The 17,612-nt window shown below is 46.8% G+C and overlaps 1 protein-coding gene across 5 annotated transcripts in view; it reads right to left on the bottom strand.

Annotated features, from left to right (window-relative positions):
* The window catches only part of Hipk2 (homeodomain interacting protein kinase 2), a 245,985-nt gene that overhangs the window by 181,102 nt on the left and 47,271 nt on the right, over positions 1 to 17,612 (bottom strand). For all 5 annotated transcript variants that reach the window (XM_071611718.1, XM_071611728.1, XM_071611726.1 and 2 more), the window contains exon 2: positions 9,426 to 10,509. In XM_071611718.1, coding sequence (XP_071467819.1) covers positions 9,426 to 10,509 — 1,084 coding nt within the window. The remainder of the gene's footprint in view (positions 1 to 9,425; positions 10,510 to 17,612) is intronic.

The raw sequence follows: 17,612 nt of genomic DNA, 5'->3' as shown, positions 1-17,612 counted from the left end.
TGCAAAGGCCTTTCCCCTTCACCCACTTTCCACTTACAAGGCCACACGTGTGACTGTGGGCAGGACAGTGATGCCCAGGCGCACGGCTGAAGCCCGCGCTGGGGCGGGCACTCTCCCTCAGGCTCGGAGGTACAATGGCGTCAGTCCTGAGCTCACACCTGGCGTGGCTCTCCTGACTCAGAGCTGCCCTGGCCCTGCTCAAGGGCACTCAGTCTTCACATAAACTCAGCCAAATAAAGGAAAAGGTGAGTTACATCCCTCGAGGGCAACCCTTGACCCTGCGCCACAGCTCCAGCCTCCTGCCCTTCCCAAGCCCAGCTCCAAGAGGCCTCTGCTGGCTCCTAGAGGGGTGACAGAGGCCCCAATAATGGCATTACTCTCTTCACTGTCACTCTCCTATCCTTCTCTCCTGCTTCCTGGCATCATCTCCCAAATAGGCTGTTGCACCCAAGACTTTCCCAGACTCTGGGGAAATCCAAACCAATACCACTACTCCATAACCTCACCATCTCCACCTGCCCAGATGAGGACCAAGAGCCCCATCCCCAGCCAGCACTGGCTACAGGCTCACTTGCCTCAGTTGACCTCCATAAGACCCCACAGGAGCTGGCAGCCGATGGGGCACAGAGGAGAGGGGGCACTCCAGGCTACCCTCGCACCTGCCAGCAACAGTGGCTCAGAGCCTGGCGAGAGAGGGACGGGCGACCTGGGTGACCTGATCTGCACTGGCTGTGCTGCAGAGACCTGCCCCGGGGGAAGGGCACCGAGGACTTAGAGCACACAGTGGCCCAAAAGCCAGGGAGAACGGACAAAGGGATTCAAGGGTGACGCATGCTCTGCCTGCTCACCACGGCAGGGAAACCTGGCACAGCCAGCCCTGGCTACCCGGGGACAGCACATTCCATTTACGGGCTGGGGCAGACCCTGCATAGCTGAGGACACTCCTATCATGTCTTGAAACCTCAGCACAAAACAAAGTATCTAGCACATCTTTGGAATTCAAAAAATTACTTGTGCAACACACAAATGAGGATTGTAGCCCCAAAACAGCTGTGGCTACAGACAAGTTTGGGAGCTGCTTAGCGGCAGGTGCCTGGTCTAGTGTAATTATGCGAAAGTCCCATACATGACTGTCTCTGAGCATCTGCTTTCTCATTGCCACCCAACTCAGACAGCCTCTTCTGAATCACTCAGCCCTTGCCAGTTTGCCAGACCACCTGACTCTCCCAGCATGCTCACCAACTATTTTTGTATCTCCATTGTCACCACCATTGGGGCCTAAGGGGTTTGACCACAGGTCATCTAACAAATGGGCACCTGGAGGGGTTATCAACACGCAGATGAAAGATCAACAGCTCAAGGCCAGGTTGCCACCTGTGAATAGACCCATCCCATCTTGATGAGGAACGCAGCACACTCGCTGTGACCTCAGACTGTACAGCCCTAGCCATCCACCGACACAATTCCCAGAGGAGGAGGACAAGGACGACGACAAGACGACAGTAACAGCAGTAATGATCATAAGCAGGGTGGGAGGAAACTTGGATGGTAATGGGCATGTTTATGGCACAGACTGTGGTAGCTTCACCGGTACAGACTTATCTTCAAATTTGACAAGTTGTAGATATTGAATGTGAACCATGTTCTGTATATCAATCTCAAGAAAGTGGTTTTAAAAAGAAAAGAATTTGGTTAGGATGGAGGATGTAGGTCAATGGCAGATTGCTTGCCTAGCATCTTTGAGGCCCTGGGTTTTATCCAAAGCACTGCAAGGCAGAGAGAGGGAGAGAGAGAGAGAGAGAGAGAGAGAGAGCGAGCGCACACATGCGCACAAACATGCTCTAGAGAGGTCCATGTTTGCTCCACCCCCCCCACCCCCGAGTACCTGCCCATCTGTCTGTTTGGCAGTGCAGGATTCTCCATTTCTAACAAGTTTCCCAGGTGATTCTGGGGTGGGAGGGTCCTTGGAGCCTACTTTGAAAATGACTGGTTTACATCTTGAGCCCAAGTGGTTCTGGACCTGCTGTCTTCAGGTTTGGAGACATATTTTGGCAGCCTGAGCAAGGCAGAAAGCTGGGGCAGGTTTCTCAGCTGCTGACACTGCCTCTTTGCCTGGACCCTCGGTCTGCAGGAACTCTTGGGAGTAGTTCATGTGACCCGAGCAGGGGCGTGGCAGTCTGCTGTCTTTGACCTCTGCGTGTGTGTCTTGCACGTGTGCATGTGCTTGTGTTCTCAATCTGCCTCCATAAGGTGGGTGCCAATGCGCATCCACCTCTATATGGAGAGTAAAGTGTCAGCTTCTCTGTCACCAAGTTTCTCACAAGCACACCTACGTCTGCATGTCTTGCGTGGCCTTCAGCTGTGTTCCCCGAGTGTATGTGCGTATGTGTGTACGCATAGGGGCTGCAGCACCTGGCCAGAGATCTACTCAAATATGCACAGAGTTTCCCACTTTAACTATTTCATACTTGTTAATAATTATTAGATAATTATGAACACATAATTATTAAAAGAAAATTTTAATTTCTAAGTATTTCACTGTACAGCTGAAGGTCCCAGAGACAATTAAGGGAAATTTGAAGATAACCTATCAGCCCAGATAACTCACCCATCACTTCTCCACAGAAGAGAGACTGCAACCCTGAAAGCGGTCACGTAGTATACCTGGCCATGAGGCGGTCAGTGGGTAAGCGTTTTTCACTTACTATCTTTAAGGGTGAACGGTACCTGCTCTTGTTGTTTCTATTTGTAACAGCGACAAATCAATGTTAACAAATGGATGCTTGAGATGCAAGTGAAGCTGCTGCCAGAGTTCCTCTTTTCAATCAAACCCACTTCTAGTTGGTCACTTTTTATGTTGTGATCTGCACAAGCTATGCCACCTTTGAAAGGACTTCTGTTTGTGGCTTCATAAAGCTATGCCCCTTACTGGAGTGACTTATATTTTCAGCCCAGGGTATAACATTTTGGAATATGCTCTATTCTCTGTTGGCGGAGAGATCAAGGAAGGTTCCCAGTGTGCTAATGAGACCAAGGTCAACAGGCAGGAGAGAAAACTGCTCCCTGGCCACAGCCTGCACCAATAGCTCTGGGTGACCACCTGGTGAACAGAGGCCTTGGTCACAATGGGATACAGATGGCAGAGTGTGGTCGGCTCACAGCTGACGTTCTAGTGATCATGACTCAGCAGGACATTGGCTGGGATGGGCTGGGACAGGAGTTAAGATTTTATTTTTAATATTTATTTATTTATTTTTGTGGTACTGGGGTGGAACCCAGGTGGTGCTCTACCACTGAGCTACATCCCCAGCCTTTCTTAAAAATTTTGAGACAGTCGCCCAGGCTGATCTCAAACTTTCAATCCTCCTGCCTCAGCCTCCTGGGTTGCTGGGATTACAGGTGTGTGCCACTGTGCCCAGCTGGAGCTAAGGTCTCAGCTCTCCTTCCAGATTCTGTTACTATATAGCAGTGGTGGGTTTGAAACCAGGTCCTGGTTAGCCAGAGCTTCAGAACTGTGTCTTAGAGAACAAAGTCATGACACAAAAGAGAAAAATAAGCAAAAGCTACTCCCTATAAGTTGGTTCTGCAATCAAAGTATTAGAAAAGTTTTGTACTAAAAGTGTCCACATCCAGACGACTGGGGCCTGGGGTGGGGGGTTCCCCCTCACAATCCAGGGTCTTTCCTTTATTCCTGAATAATTACAATTCTCTCCCAGCCTGGGTCTTGTATGTTTGTTTTGCCATTCCAACAGATTACTCCATCATTAGCTTCATCAGGGTACCCTTTGTTCCATAATTTACATTGGCTCCCCGTCATGGCCACTTTGAGTAAACCCAATCCCCCCAAGTGTGACTTCAGCTCTGCACTGTGGGACCACTCACCCAACCACTGCTTTCCAACAGGGGCCTTCACCCGCCCTCCCCTCCCCATCACTTCTCCCCTCTTTCCCTTTCATTCTAGTCTCCATGGCCCCCAGATTCCTCCCGCCTTGGCCACATCTCCCTCCAGAGCTCTCACTCTGGGACACCTTCCTGCGAACCCATCTGGCCAAGTCTCTCATTAGCTTTGAATTTCTTGAACTGGCTCTGCTCATTACTGTTTCCCTAGTCCGGTGCATAACAGGAAAGCAACAAGATCTGTTGAGTGACCAGACACTTGGAATCTTAAGAGCATCAGTATTCTGGGTGATTTGTTTATGTTTTTCATCTCCTCAAAGAGACTGCTAACTCCTCAAGATCGGAGGTGAGGCCCCGCCTTCCTTAAACTCGGGGTACCTCCTGCAGACGCTTGAAGCCACCCAGTGACTGTCCGACACGTTATCATTAGTCTCCACCCTGACCTAAAACCACCACAGGATCAACTAGAAGACCGTCTCTTCACCCATAAGAACCCGAAGAAAAAGGTCAAACTATCCTGAAAAAAGATCACTGGCCATTTTTTATGTCCTAATTTTTATGCCCATTTTTTTGGGAACCAATAATAATTTTCAGTGTCTCAAAAATATTCTGAATAGCCCAGAACAGAAACAAAACTCTAACATTTTAATCACTGATTATCCTTTGCCTCAACGGCATAGTTTTTTGTGATTTTTTTCCTTCTGAATCTAACATTTGGTCTTGTTTTAGCTTACTAGTCACCCAGAGAGTGGAAATGTCCTAGCACCAACTTATTGCTTGCCCAAAATGAAAATAACAACAAAAAAACACAGATTAACAGGCTGGCAAGGGTGGAGGGTTAAATAGGGAAGTGGCAGGGACGCCCAGGTGAGTAGGTCAACAGCATCACCTGCCCTGCATTCCTTTGGGTGCTAACCCTGAAAGGTGACCCCCCCCCCCGACCCCAGGAAATCCCTTCTCTCCTGGAGCAGCTCTTCTCAGGGTCCAAAGGCCCCTGCAGCGGCTCCTCTCCAGTTCCTAGAGGCCATTCTCTGGAGTGGAGTCTGGAAACTTTGTGGGGGGCAGGGATCTACCCTGGAGGAGGGTGCAGTAGCTAGCTCTGGGACAGGCTTCTGGCAGACATATGTTCTTACCAAGCTCTCCAGGTGACAATAAAGCTTGAGAACCAGCACAGTTGACAGTTAATCACAAATGGGCCTTCAAGGTGAAAGTTGGGAGGGGATAACCCTGCCTCAGGTGAAAAACCTGAAAAAGCATCCTTGTTTCCTGAAGAGCAGGAGGTCAGGCTGGCCTCAGGAGGCAACAGCAAGGACCTAGCAGCTGGGGAAACAGGTGGCTCTCAGGCCACTACCTCCTTTCCCCAGTCCCAGACTGAGGACGGGCACCTCTGCCTCAGACGTGTCTGTGTTAGCAGGTAGGGATGGCGTGATGAGACACTTAATACAGTCCCATTTGAAGTGGCAAAGTGGCAGGTAAATGTTCATCTCTTTAAAAGTGAAACATCCCCAAGCTCAGATACAGGGGACAACTAGGGGAATGGGGCCTTGCAGGACAAAGGTCAATCTGACAAGCCCTGCCAGGAGACCACAGTGGCATGGGACGACGCTCCTGTCCTGGGTAGCTCAGATGTGCAGGTGTTCTCTCAGGATGAGCCTGAGAGCTTCTTCCTTCTTAGGCGGGGCTTCAGCAAGAGTGTTTCTTGCTCATTCTCCCCCAGTAAGGGGCAAAGCAATCAGGAAGACCACCCTGACAGATGTGGCCTAGAGTTGGCTGTCCCACATAGCCAGGACAAGCAGGGACAAAGAGCTAAAGACTGTCCTCAAAAGCTCCTATCGATCCATGTGGCAGCAAACTACTCCAGGGCTCAGGCGAACCCTGGGGGGAGAAACGGAGCATTGTGACCAATTTGGAAATGAAACATCATTTCAGGCAGAAAAGATGGGCTGCCTTTCACCTTGACTATGCCCTTGACCCACAGGGAGGACCTCAAGGCCACGATGACCATGTGAAGGAAGAGGCTGTCCTGCCCAGATTAAAGCTAACGAGGGGTGTGCTATGTCACTCAAAGGGAGGGCAATGGTGCAGAGGCTGGCGGGACTGTGCCCATCCTGGAGGGACAAGTGGCCCAGCCCTGCCAGCAAACCAGCCTTCACTCCCCACCAGGGATGCTGTGAAGAGGCCCATTCAGCCAGAGGCTGGTGAGGGGACATCAGAGGTCCTGGAAGAGGATTCAGACCTCCCCACAGTTCTCACGGCAACTTTGTACTGCCACCCCCGGACTTCCTGAGAGCAGAGTAAAACAGTTAATCACAAATGGGCCTTCAAGGTGAATCACAAGTGTGTGTGTGTTGGGGGGCATGGGGGGGAGATAAGGAAGTGAGTAGGAAAAGTCTTAAGAGCCCCAAATCCAGCTGCCTTGATTCATCAAGTTTTGCTCCAAGGATGCACTGCCTGTTAAATATAGTTCCAAAAGTCTTTTATAAGTTGCATGCTCAATTTTTAGCCAACTTTAGTGAAGCCGGTTTCTGTCCACTAATAGCAACACAGGTTAACTAAATAATAAAACCCCAAGCGGCCCCTGACTTGGCTACAGTTCACCCTAAATTCAGGCCAAGACCTGGGAAGAAATAGCCCTCGATGTGCTGAATTTGCAAGCCTAAATATAAAGTGACAACGGCAGCCTCCTGTTTGTTGCAAGGAGAGCTAGCCCCAGCACCAGTCACCCCTCGGGCAGGCTGGTGACCCAGGACCACACAGAGCTGGCTTTCAATTAAGAGCTGGGCGGGCACTCTCCAGAGAGAATACGTGCCATCTGTGCCTGGTACCTGACCCTCCAGCATAGCCAGACCACCCCCTTCTTCTCTGTCGCCCCTCCTGCAGCCACAAGGAGGGGCCCGTGGTTCTGCCTGCTCCCCAGGCCCCACCTTCCAGGGTGGCTCCAGCACTGGGTGCACTTTTCCCTCCGCACCCAGTTGGCACTGGGAGCAGAGTGCAGGGAGATGGAGCTGGCAGGAGACTGTCCCTCGTGAGCATGCAGAGGCCCATGGAGGCGTCTCCTGACATGGGGGAGCTTCATGTGTAAATTCATGAGAAAGCAATGGCTGGAGAAGGATGGACTGAGGGGGCCAGATGAGAGCAGCCGTGACTTGGGGAATCCCTCCTAAGGGAGCAGCGGTGGTGGGGGGTGGGGGCAGGTGATTTGGAACAGCCAGGCGGAGAAGCCTCGAGACCCCAACCTTTCTTGAGTCAGGATCAGAATGAGAGGAGACAGGAGGAGGGAGAGGCAGCAGGCTGAGGGGCGGGGTGGGCACAGGGAGCAGGGCGAGGAGGCTTGCCGTCGTGCTGTGGGCAGCCAGGCTGGGCCCAGAGGAAGAAGCCGGTCAGTGAACCAGGGAGACCACACGGAGGGGCAGCGGGTGGCCAGCCCCAGAACTGGGTCGTAGGTCAGCTGTGTCACACAGCCCCACCTTCCCTCTGGGGCCTTGAAGGAGGTATGGAGAAAGCACACCCACTGCTGGGTAAGAGCGGAAGGCCTCAGGCAGCCATGAGCCCTGGGACTCTGATGTTAGAGCCCACACGTCAGCCTCTTAGGTGTGGCTCAGCCCTACCTCCTCTCCAACTCCCATCTCTGGGACTGTTCAATGTTATTTCTTTTCTTTTTTTTCTTTCTTTCTTGATTGAAGCCAGGGGTGCTTAACCACAGAACCACATCCCCAGCGTTTTTATTTTTTATTTTGAGACAGGGTCTCACTGAGTTGCTTAGGACCTTGAGGCTGGCTTTGAACTTGTGATCCTCCTGCCTCAGCCTCTTCATTGCTGGGATTACAGGTGTGCTCCACCACGCCCAACTTATATTCAATGTTATTTCAAGCGCAGCTCCTCACTGCTCCACAAACCAGACCCTTGCTTTCCAGAAACCTCCACCAACTCTTCACTGGTCACCTCCCATAGACTGGCCATCACCTGCAGCACCAGGCTGTTACACTATGCAATGGCACCTAGAAGCCCATGGAGGTGGTGATAGGACCCCCGTTTATGGGTCAGAAAATGAAGGTGCACAGAAAGTAAGCAGCTGTCAAAGTCGCAGTGCCCAGTGAGCTGACGGGTCAGGTTCAGCCCTGGGTTTCCCTACTCCAAAGCAAGCAGCGCTCTATGTCTGTTCCACCAGGTGCCGTCCTGTTCTCAGCACTGATGCACATTGGGGTCCAGAAAAGCTGGGGAAAAGCCCTCATGCCGGGCCCCCACCCCAGAGGTGTGGATTCAGTTGGTGGGGACTGAGGCCAAGCTGGGTTGTCTTTAAAAGCTCCTCAGGTGACTAATGTGCAGCCAAGACAGGGAAGCAGCATGCTGGACATTCGGGAATGGCGGGGGCCTCGTCCACATCCTGTACAGCACTGTGCCTGGCCCATGCTAGAAGTGAAATCTGTGCTTGGATGTCTGAATGTGTGTGTTCCTGTTGGGCTATGAATGGTTCATCTCCCCAGGATTTGTGTGCTGGAAACTTGGTCCTCTGTGTGGCAATGACGGGAAGCGGTGGACCTGTAGGAGGTAGGGCCTAGTGGAAGGTCACTGCTGGTGTTTTCCTTGGAAGGAATTAAGGTTAGGGACCCCTGGGGTAGTTCTCTTGAGAACAAGTTGTTGTAAAATCCTGACTCTGACCCTGAACCTCTCTCCAGCTTTCAGTATGGTCACGCGGTCTCTCTCCCACGACTCCCGCCATCGTGATGCATTTGCCACAGTGCCTTAACCAGAGTCACGCTGATGCCAGCACTATGCCCTTGCACCTTTAAAACTATAAGCTAAATAAACCTATTTTTTTTAACAATATTAGCCAGCCTCAGATTTTTTGTTATAATAATAAAAAGGGTACTATAAAGCTTTCAGCATCTGGAGGTAGTGCCTGAGGTTACCTTGCTACAGGAGGGGCCGACCAGTCCCTCGACTACACTCTCCCCTCCCTCCAGCCACCTTTCTATGTGAAACATCACTTTCAACCTGTTACCCCTTATGTTCAGAGTTTCCAAGGCTTGTTCAAGGTTTAGAGATACAGCTATAATTCCTTAGTTTGGTATTTGAGACCTCTCAAGACCTGGTCCCAACCTGTCCAATCACCATCTCTCAATACTCAAAAATCCTCTGATCTGGCCAAGCTGCTTGCCCCCTGCATGAGTCTGGCACACCACTACCAGTGTGCCTTTGAATGGCATGTCCTGCTCTGTCCTCCAGCTTCCTGAGTCCTCCCCATCCATGAGGACAACTCCTCTGCTCTGCTCTTTACTCACTCCCTGGGGTCCTTTTCAACTCTGAACATTGGGACCAAGCATCTTCCTTGGCTCCCTGGCCTACTTGGCTTAGACGGCTTCTCATTCTCATTTCAGTGTGCACATGTCCTAATTTCCCAACCACATTAAGGTCACTTGAGGGCAGCAACTGCTGGAAGATACTTTTGTCTCCCCCACAGTGACTGCCACTGCATACTCTGAATGCCACTGGGCTTTCTGCACCCGTCTCGGTACTGACGGTCTTACCTGTAGTATCGGGACTGCAGGTAGGTGGAGCACACAGCCTTGGACACATGACTGGCTGAACCGAAGTCGATGACCTTGACTCTGTATGGCTGCCGGGATGGATCCACCAGCATGATGTTCTCTGGCTTGAGGTCAGCATGGATAAGACCTAGGCTTTTGAGTTTCATCAGGGCTGTGGCCACCTGCTGGAGGACCGGGCGAATGTACTTGAGGGGCAAGGGGCTAAACTTGTTCTGCTTCAGAAAGTCATAGAGGTTCTGCTCCAACATCTCAAAGACCAAGCACGTGTGGTTCTTGTGCTGGAAGCACTCGTAGGCCCGCACAAAGTTGTAGTCGTCGGCGCTCTCTGTGCTCAGCCGGGCCAGGATGCTCACTTCGATCTGACCCTGTCGGGCATAGGACGGGTGGTTCTTCAGAATCTTGATGGCCACAATTTCATTGGTGCCCCGTTTCCAGCATTTGACCACTTGCCCAAACGTCCCTCGGCCCAGGAACTCTAAGACCTCGTAGGTGTTGGTCATGGAGCACAGCACTTCATGCTGCACCAGCTGATAATCTCCTTCACTGTTGGAGCCACTGTTTTTGGAGGTGGCAGTGGATGTGGTGGCAGTGGCTACAGTGGCCCCGCTGGCATTATTCTGAATCATGGGTGGATGCTCTTCGATGATCTGCACGCTGCTTGTGTTCTCAATCTCCTCACTCTTGCGCTTGAGTCCACATTTTTGGTAGGTGTCAAGAAGGCTCACAGTGCTTCGACGCATTAGGTTGTGTGGTCCGCCGAGGACTTGCCCCGTGACAGAAGTGCTACTTGCTGATGTTACGACTATGTGCCCGGTGCTTCCTGGGAAGATGATGGTCTGCTCGTAAGGTAGGCTTGGGTTTGGGATCGGCAAGGAGGTGCTGACGGTCGTGGTGGCTGGCTGAGAAGGCGGGATGTTCTTGCTCTGGTTATACACTTTGCTGTGGGAGCCGTACCCAGTCATGTCCCAGGTGGAACTCGGCTCCACTTTCAGTTTCTTCACACTACAGAAGGCACTTGATTGAAGGGTGTGAGGGGAGAAAACTTGCACATGTGAGGCCATACCTATAAGAAGGAAAGGGAAAGCAAATATTTGAGTCTCCCTTGCATGAGTGAACTCAATAGAGTCATCTGGGTTCTGGCTTGAGTCACACAGGATATTGTCGTCCCACTTCCAAACCAGCTTGGAAACGTGAATCTAGGCCACCTGGAAGCACACCTGGGACCCAGTTTGAGGGATCAAGTGGGTCCAGTGTTCCAGCTGCCACTACTAGGAGACACATCTTGACCCACAGTCAAGATGCAGATACAGAATTAGGATATCAGTTCACCATTTATTTCTTACAAATATTATTTGTGACAGACACTTACTTACCTCTTTCTCCACTTACCACGTTGCATACTAGTAAAGCTGAAGACTACATCAAGTGACCCAGGTAACCATCCTGCACCTGGCCCCTGCTCATCCTGTCCACAGACCCTAACAGTCAGATTCACTGCTTTGAGGAAACATGTCCCCACCCAGGCCCCATTGTGGCTCTTCTGGATGAGACATAGTAACCACCTGGCGTCTTGGTCAACTTAAATGAATTTTGCGGTACTGCATGGATTGACAGTTGGTTGGGCATCTTCATTTGGGCAGAATAAGATGTCCTGTCAGTCTTTTGTGGGGCAGATGGTAGCACGATTCATGGGTTCTATTCACTTATTTTTCCTGCTAAATTCATATATCAATAAATTTATCTACAAAGTACTATAATTTCAAACTAATATATCTACAATCTGGATAACCTCAGAAATCTTTTAAGACCATTATTCCGGAATAGCTGTACAACTTTCAATTATGGTGATATCAGAAAAAAATAAGAATTCATAGGAAATGTATTAAAGAAAAATAATATAGTGGTGAAGAAGGATAAGTTCTTAAAGGTAAAAGTAGAAACAAATACTGCCCATCTTCTAAGGGGTTGTCCATAAACACCATCAACACCTCCTACAGAAGCACAGAAGAGCGGGCATTCTGTCCTGCACCATTGTAGCTGGTCCTTGCCCCTAGCATTACCTCGAGGGGCTGTTCCATATCTTCCTTTCTGCCCCGCCTCCTGCCCCACTGGTCTGCGATTTCTCAGTAGAGGACCCACCTTCCACTTTGCCCAGAGGCCTGAGGTCAGCCTCACTTCCTCCTTGATTCTCTTGACTTCAGAACATTCCTCAGTCTACATCCATCCTCCATCCTTTCCTTGTCTCCAGTCCCTTGGGAAGAGATGTTTCTCCTTTCCGACACTAAAAATGCCCCCTAGTCTCACAATCCATATTCTCTCACTTTCACTTGAACTCTGCTTCCTCCCCTGTTCTTTCTCAGCAGTTTTCAATTTTTGCTGTTAATTGGTCCCAAGTCCTTAGCAGGCACTGAACAAAGGTTGGCTAAATGAATCAATAGCTTAATCTTTTCCTTCTCTCCTTCCCGTGTGTGGACACACAAACTGCCAGCTTGGAAGGGGAGAGACTAATGCTGAATGCTGGCCCCTCACCTCTCCTTCTTACCTGTACATCAGTGGTGCATGCTCCCTTCTCTCAGATGCTTGCCTCTTATTCCATCTCCTCCAGCACATGTGTGCAGGACAGGCCTGTGTTCTTAAAGGTAAATGACTTCCTAATTGCCCAACCAATGACTCTTTTTCAGCCCCTATGCTCCTTAACTTCTCTGCAACATCTGATGCTGCTGACCACAACTTCCTTCTTGATGCTCTTATCTGGACTTATGTGAATCTGTAACCTTCTCCTCCTAATATCTAATTGCATATTGTATAGTGAGCGGCTCCTCTTCCTCTTCCTCCTTTAAAATGCTGGAATGTCCAACATTTTGACTCTCTCTGGAAGATATCATCCATTCAAACATTTTAAACTGTCATTTCGATGCAGACAGCGCCCACATGTTTATCACAGGCTGACACCCCCTCCTATATTCCAGTCATATCTATTCCTGCTACAACATGAAATATGATCTTCCAAAGCTGAACTTTTCCTAAACACCTACCCATCTCATCCTTCATCCTAATATCTCTATTTCTGTTCATAAAATATTCTTCTGGTCACTTAATTTCCAAACTGTGCAATTACCTTTGATGATTTGTCTTTACTTCCACAGACAAGAAGGTGCCAAGTCTTAATTTCCCCTTCCTTCAAAATGTCTCTTGCACCTAAGTCTTTACTTCTGTTCTTGCTGCCATTTCCAAAATGGAAGTATTTATTGCTTTTGGTAGCACCGAAGCAAATACAGACATCTGATCTACCTGAGCACTCTTTCTCCCCATAAGATTGACCGTAAGAATTAAAATAAATAAATAAATAAAAAGATTGACTCTAAGATTTATCTTCCTAAAGTATCTCTGAACAACAACAACAACAACAAAATCTCTGAGCATGTCACTCTTCTACTCCTCTATCCAAATGACTTTCAATGACTCCTTGCTGTCCAGGGGATAAAGATGAGGACCAACACTTTTATATTTTGATTCCAACTATCTCACTGGCTTCAGTGTCAACTTGAACCTTCCTGAATGCTCAACACTATTGAGGCTGGTCTGCTCGCTCTTTCTAGAATGCCTCCTGTTCTCCCTATCTTCACATACTTGCATACATTCACTGCTTCTCTCAGCTTAGCCAAAGACCAGCCAGTTAGATCCCTCCTATTTCCAGAACACCCCAACCCATGGTGGTCACTACCACTCTCTGTTCTTATAGCACTTAACATATGTACCATCCATTTGACCACGAATCGTGTTTCTGCCTTATAAAATCACTTCCTTTTGTGCTGCTTATTTACATATTTAGGTCTTATTTCCATAACCAGACTACATTTGGGGGGGTGAGAGCTATAGTTTATACTTCACACTTCTTTGTGTTTCCCCCAGTGTTAAACCAAGCATATTGTATGTGGTGGGCACTAGGTGGCTGGAGTAGAGCTCTCCAAATGGCCAGACATCCAGGAGCACTTAGTTCTCTAGACATAGAGTAATCACTGGTCACACCCATCTATGAAACCTGGCCTGGCTCTGAAAATTAGAGAAAAATCTACCAATACTTTCCTACCCAAACCAAGACTTTTAAAATATAAGACAGAGATTAATTAGGTAGTTCCAGTCCCAGAATTGGCAGGAGACTGTTCTGAGTCCACTTTTGATAGATGTGCTCTGACGTCCTCAGGGCAGTTCTGAGCCTCACCTTTACCCTGACCCTACGGATGAGAGGAAGCATTCCCTCTGGTTTGAATTCTGAACTCCACCCTCACCTGGGTGCTGTGTCTACGCATCTGCACACATCATTATGCCCAGCAGTTCTGGCTCACCTACCATTCGTACTTGACCTGCTTCTTCCCACGACTCTTCTGATCAAGTCAAGCTCCCCATTCTACATCACAGAAAATGGTTCCGGTCTATTTATCATGTCAACTAGATATCCACACTGTTCTAGATGCTGCATACAATATAGCAATGACAATTTCTGGGATTTCAGTCACTTGTCCATGGAAAAGGCCAAGCAAAGCCAGCATTTCCTTCTTTCTGTCTCTATCCTGCCGCGTACTCCCTGATTCTTATTGGGGAAGGGGTATCAGAGGAGGCACAATCAGAAATATGCTAATCATACATAAAAGCAGTGAGGCACGAGGCCCTGTTTCCACTGTTTTATAAAGTTCTTGGTAGAAAGGCCAGGGTGAAGAAGTGGAATTTTACAGAAGGGAAGAGGGTGGCTTCTGACTTATTTGTTATTGGGACAACAGCCAGGGGTCATAAAATTGTGGAAATCATCACTGGCTGCCTCTGGTGATGGATGCCCAGATCAGAGAGGAGACCTGCGTGGCTAGAAAACCACCCTTCACCCTTCACCCTTCACCATGGCCAGCTGCCTCAGACTCTGGCCTGGGCTCACGTGGTCTCTGCTGGGGTTAACAGCCACTATTCCAAGAACTGGAAGCAATTCACCACACAGATTTTTTTTTTTTTTTTACCTCTGTTCTACAGCAGAGACCATCTTTTTCTGAGAAGCAACATGTTCTAAGAAGTTGGAGCTAAAGAGAATCTTCAATAATAATAAGTTTCTAAAATCCCTAAAATATTCTATAAGAAATAAAATACCACTGGTGGTTTTTTAGCTTAATTTTAAAATAATCTTACAGTCAACAATCAAACTTATTTCCAAACAGTTCTCCTTGAGAATCTTTTTCTGGATCAAACCCTTCTTATTAGTTGAACACCCAGTGAGTCAAGCCCACAGCTGGTCACCACTCTATTCAGGTCCCTCAAGTGAGGGACAGGGAAGGGTGAGGGGTGGGCTTTATGTTTTCTGCTCTAAAGGAAGAGCTCCACGTTTCCTTCAGGGCCCACTCACCTCCTTATTTGTCCATTTACTTTTCAGAAATGGCAGGGGCTTTATGGATATTTTTGGTTTAATCCTGTGGCAAAATCTCATTTGCTTTTTAAATCATTTCTGTCCTTCTTATTTGGCTCATAGAAGGAAGGTAATTTGCCCCTCTTTGGTGGGGGAACTGGGGAGGCTATTAAGACACAGTCATCAGGATAGGTTTGGGCTCATGGGGAGCCATATGAGGGATCCAGGAAATCACAGTAGAATAAATTTGCAGTAATCACACCTGTTCCCTAGAGGAGTGTGTCAATCCAGATTTTCCCATAAAAGCCTTGGTGGCCTCCCAAGATAATTTGACAAAATGGCCACATCTCCGTTCACTGTGAGAAGTACAGCAAGTTACTAGAACTAAATTACTAGAACTTACCTAGAACTAAGCTTCTACCAAGTAGCATGCCTATACCATAACTCCCTGTCTCCTAAACAGGCTAAAATCATGAATACTCAATATTGCACATGTATAGAGGCCTGCTACATGTTTAAATTTTACAGATACAAGTTTACATGGATGCCATAGAAATGATCAGTAAAAAGCATTTAAAAACAAATTTATTATGAGACAACTTATATTTCACAATTGTATGTAATAAATTCTTTATTGCATACAACAAATGAAAAGTAGTGCCTATAAAACTGACATGAAAACATATGCTACAGTTAGTAGAATTAAATTGCTTTGTTTGTAAGAAGCCATTCCTTATTGCCAGAGATGGCAGACTGTCTCATGCCCCAAACAAATCCAGGTCAGTTAGACTTAGGGTGCATTTTGATAGCTGCGTGTGTAGACAGTGAAAACTCTGACCCTCTTTGGGCTACGTTATTCAAATGTTCATTTAGCATTTGTAAAAACATACATAAATCTGCATTTCAAAATATATTTTCAAAACATTTTCTTTGTGGCCTCTTTATAGAGGCCATGTATTTCCATAAAATGTCATAACATGTAATGTCAAACCCTGTTCCTCAGGCTTCTCAAAGCACATGTACAATTCTCCAGGTCTTAAATTCCTTAGTACTTTGTACACACCAGACTCTGGGACCAGGTGAACACATGGCCCACTGCCTGGGACAACCCTGATTACCTGTGGAAGCCCATTCCATTAATACAAACAACACGCCACTTTCCATCTCACAAAGGTGTGAGCCTGAAGACTAAGAAGTCAAGCAATGGGTTTAGGCTCCCGGGATACATAGCAAAATCAGATCCTGACCCTAAAGTTCAAACCTAGGAAATTCTATGTGCCGCTTTATTTTTCTTCATCTTAATGGTTGAATGAGAAATTCACTTTTCCAGGGTTATGGGGAATTTTTTCCATCTAATAGAAAGACTATCTAAAAAATTTTATGATCTCAAGTTCTTAACTCAATTTAAAAAAAAATGATTCATTGAAGAATTGGCTTTTTTGGTTATTTTTCCTCACTTATTTGCTTAGTTTCTTCATAACTTTATATTTCACAATTAGATGAACTGAAAAGTTGCTTCACATCTGAGTACATTTCCTTTCCATTTCACCATCCCCAAATTATCTACTGGAAGATCAGACTCTGGTGAAACTACAGGGATATGAGGGTTCAACTATGAATTAAAAAAATTAAATTGAGGGCTGGGGCAGTAGCTCAGTGGCAGAGCACTTGCCTTGCATGTGTGAGGCACTGGGTTTGATCTTTAGCACCACATAAAAATGAAACAAATAAAATAAAGGCATTCTGTCCATCTACTACTATAAAAATTTTTTTAAAGATTAAGTTGAATTCAATTTCACTGAATTCTAGCAAAACTCAAGAGAAGGAATTATAAGTAAAAACAGGCACCATTTTTGTCAGTATTTAAGGTTCATTTGGGGTTTGGCTGATGTGAAATATATTACCAATCAGAATCTAGTTGTATTATTAAGGAGAATAGAATCCAGATACCTTACATAAGAAGTACCAACTTCCTCAATTACTAAATCTTTTGGATACATAATGAGTGTTTGAAGCTACAGATTTTTTTTTGGGGGGGGGGATGGTAATCAGGTATTCAAAGGAAGGATTAATTCCCATGCTTAACAAAATGCCAGATCTGTCTGACATATCATATTTTTAAAAAGATAAAAATTATAGACTATGTCAAAGAAAATGTCAAAAATATATGTTAGAAATATGCATGTGAATGCAAAAATTTAAAGATCTAGAAAAGGGTTATTTGATATAATCCTGAAAATACTGTATTATGATTTGATGCCTCAGAGAGTTGAAAAGTACTAAAAAAATTTCTTTGTTGGCAAACTAAACAATATTCATGAAATTTTAATAATTATTCTGCTTTTCAAGTTTGTACTTTATAAGTAGTGCGAAGATAATTTTAGATTAGCCTATTATTAAAAGGTACATTTCCAGAATACTGTATACTGAATGTGTAAGGACTTTTATATTGTTTCCAGTCAAAGTGTGTTTATCTATCAGTTGTTTATGTTAAATATACAGTATAATTCCACCAAAGCACAGTTTAGGATCAACCATAAGCTCTTCAGAATTTGTGTGTCAATAATGACAATAACAATACTGCTGATTGCGGCACTGGGCATTTGAGAAAAATAGGGGAAAAAATCAATAATCAAATTGGCATTAAGGATTTTCTATATTTAAAAACAAAACTGGTGTTGGGCATGACAGGAAACACTAAGACATCACCACTGGCCTAAAATAACTTACAATCTCCTGGCATTACTAAATTCAATGCTAAGTAATAAAGGACAACTGGA

Source organism: Marmota flaviventris, chromosome 1, assembly GCF_047511675.1.
Source record: "Marmota flaviventris isolate mMarFla1 chromosome 1, mMarFla1.hap1, whole genome shotgun sequence".
Lineage (NCBI taxonomy): Eukaryota > Metazoa > Chordata > Mammalia > Rodentia > Sciuridae > Marmota > Marmota flaviventris.
This window is presented reverse-complemented; position numbering and strand designations above follow the sequence as displayed.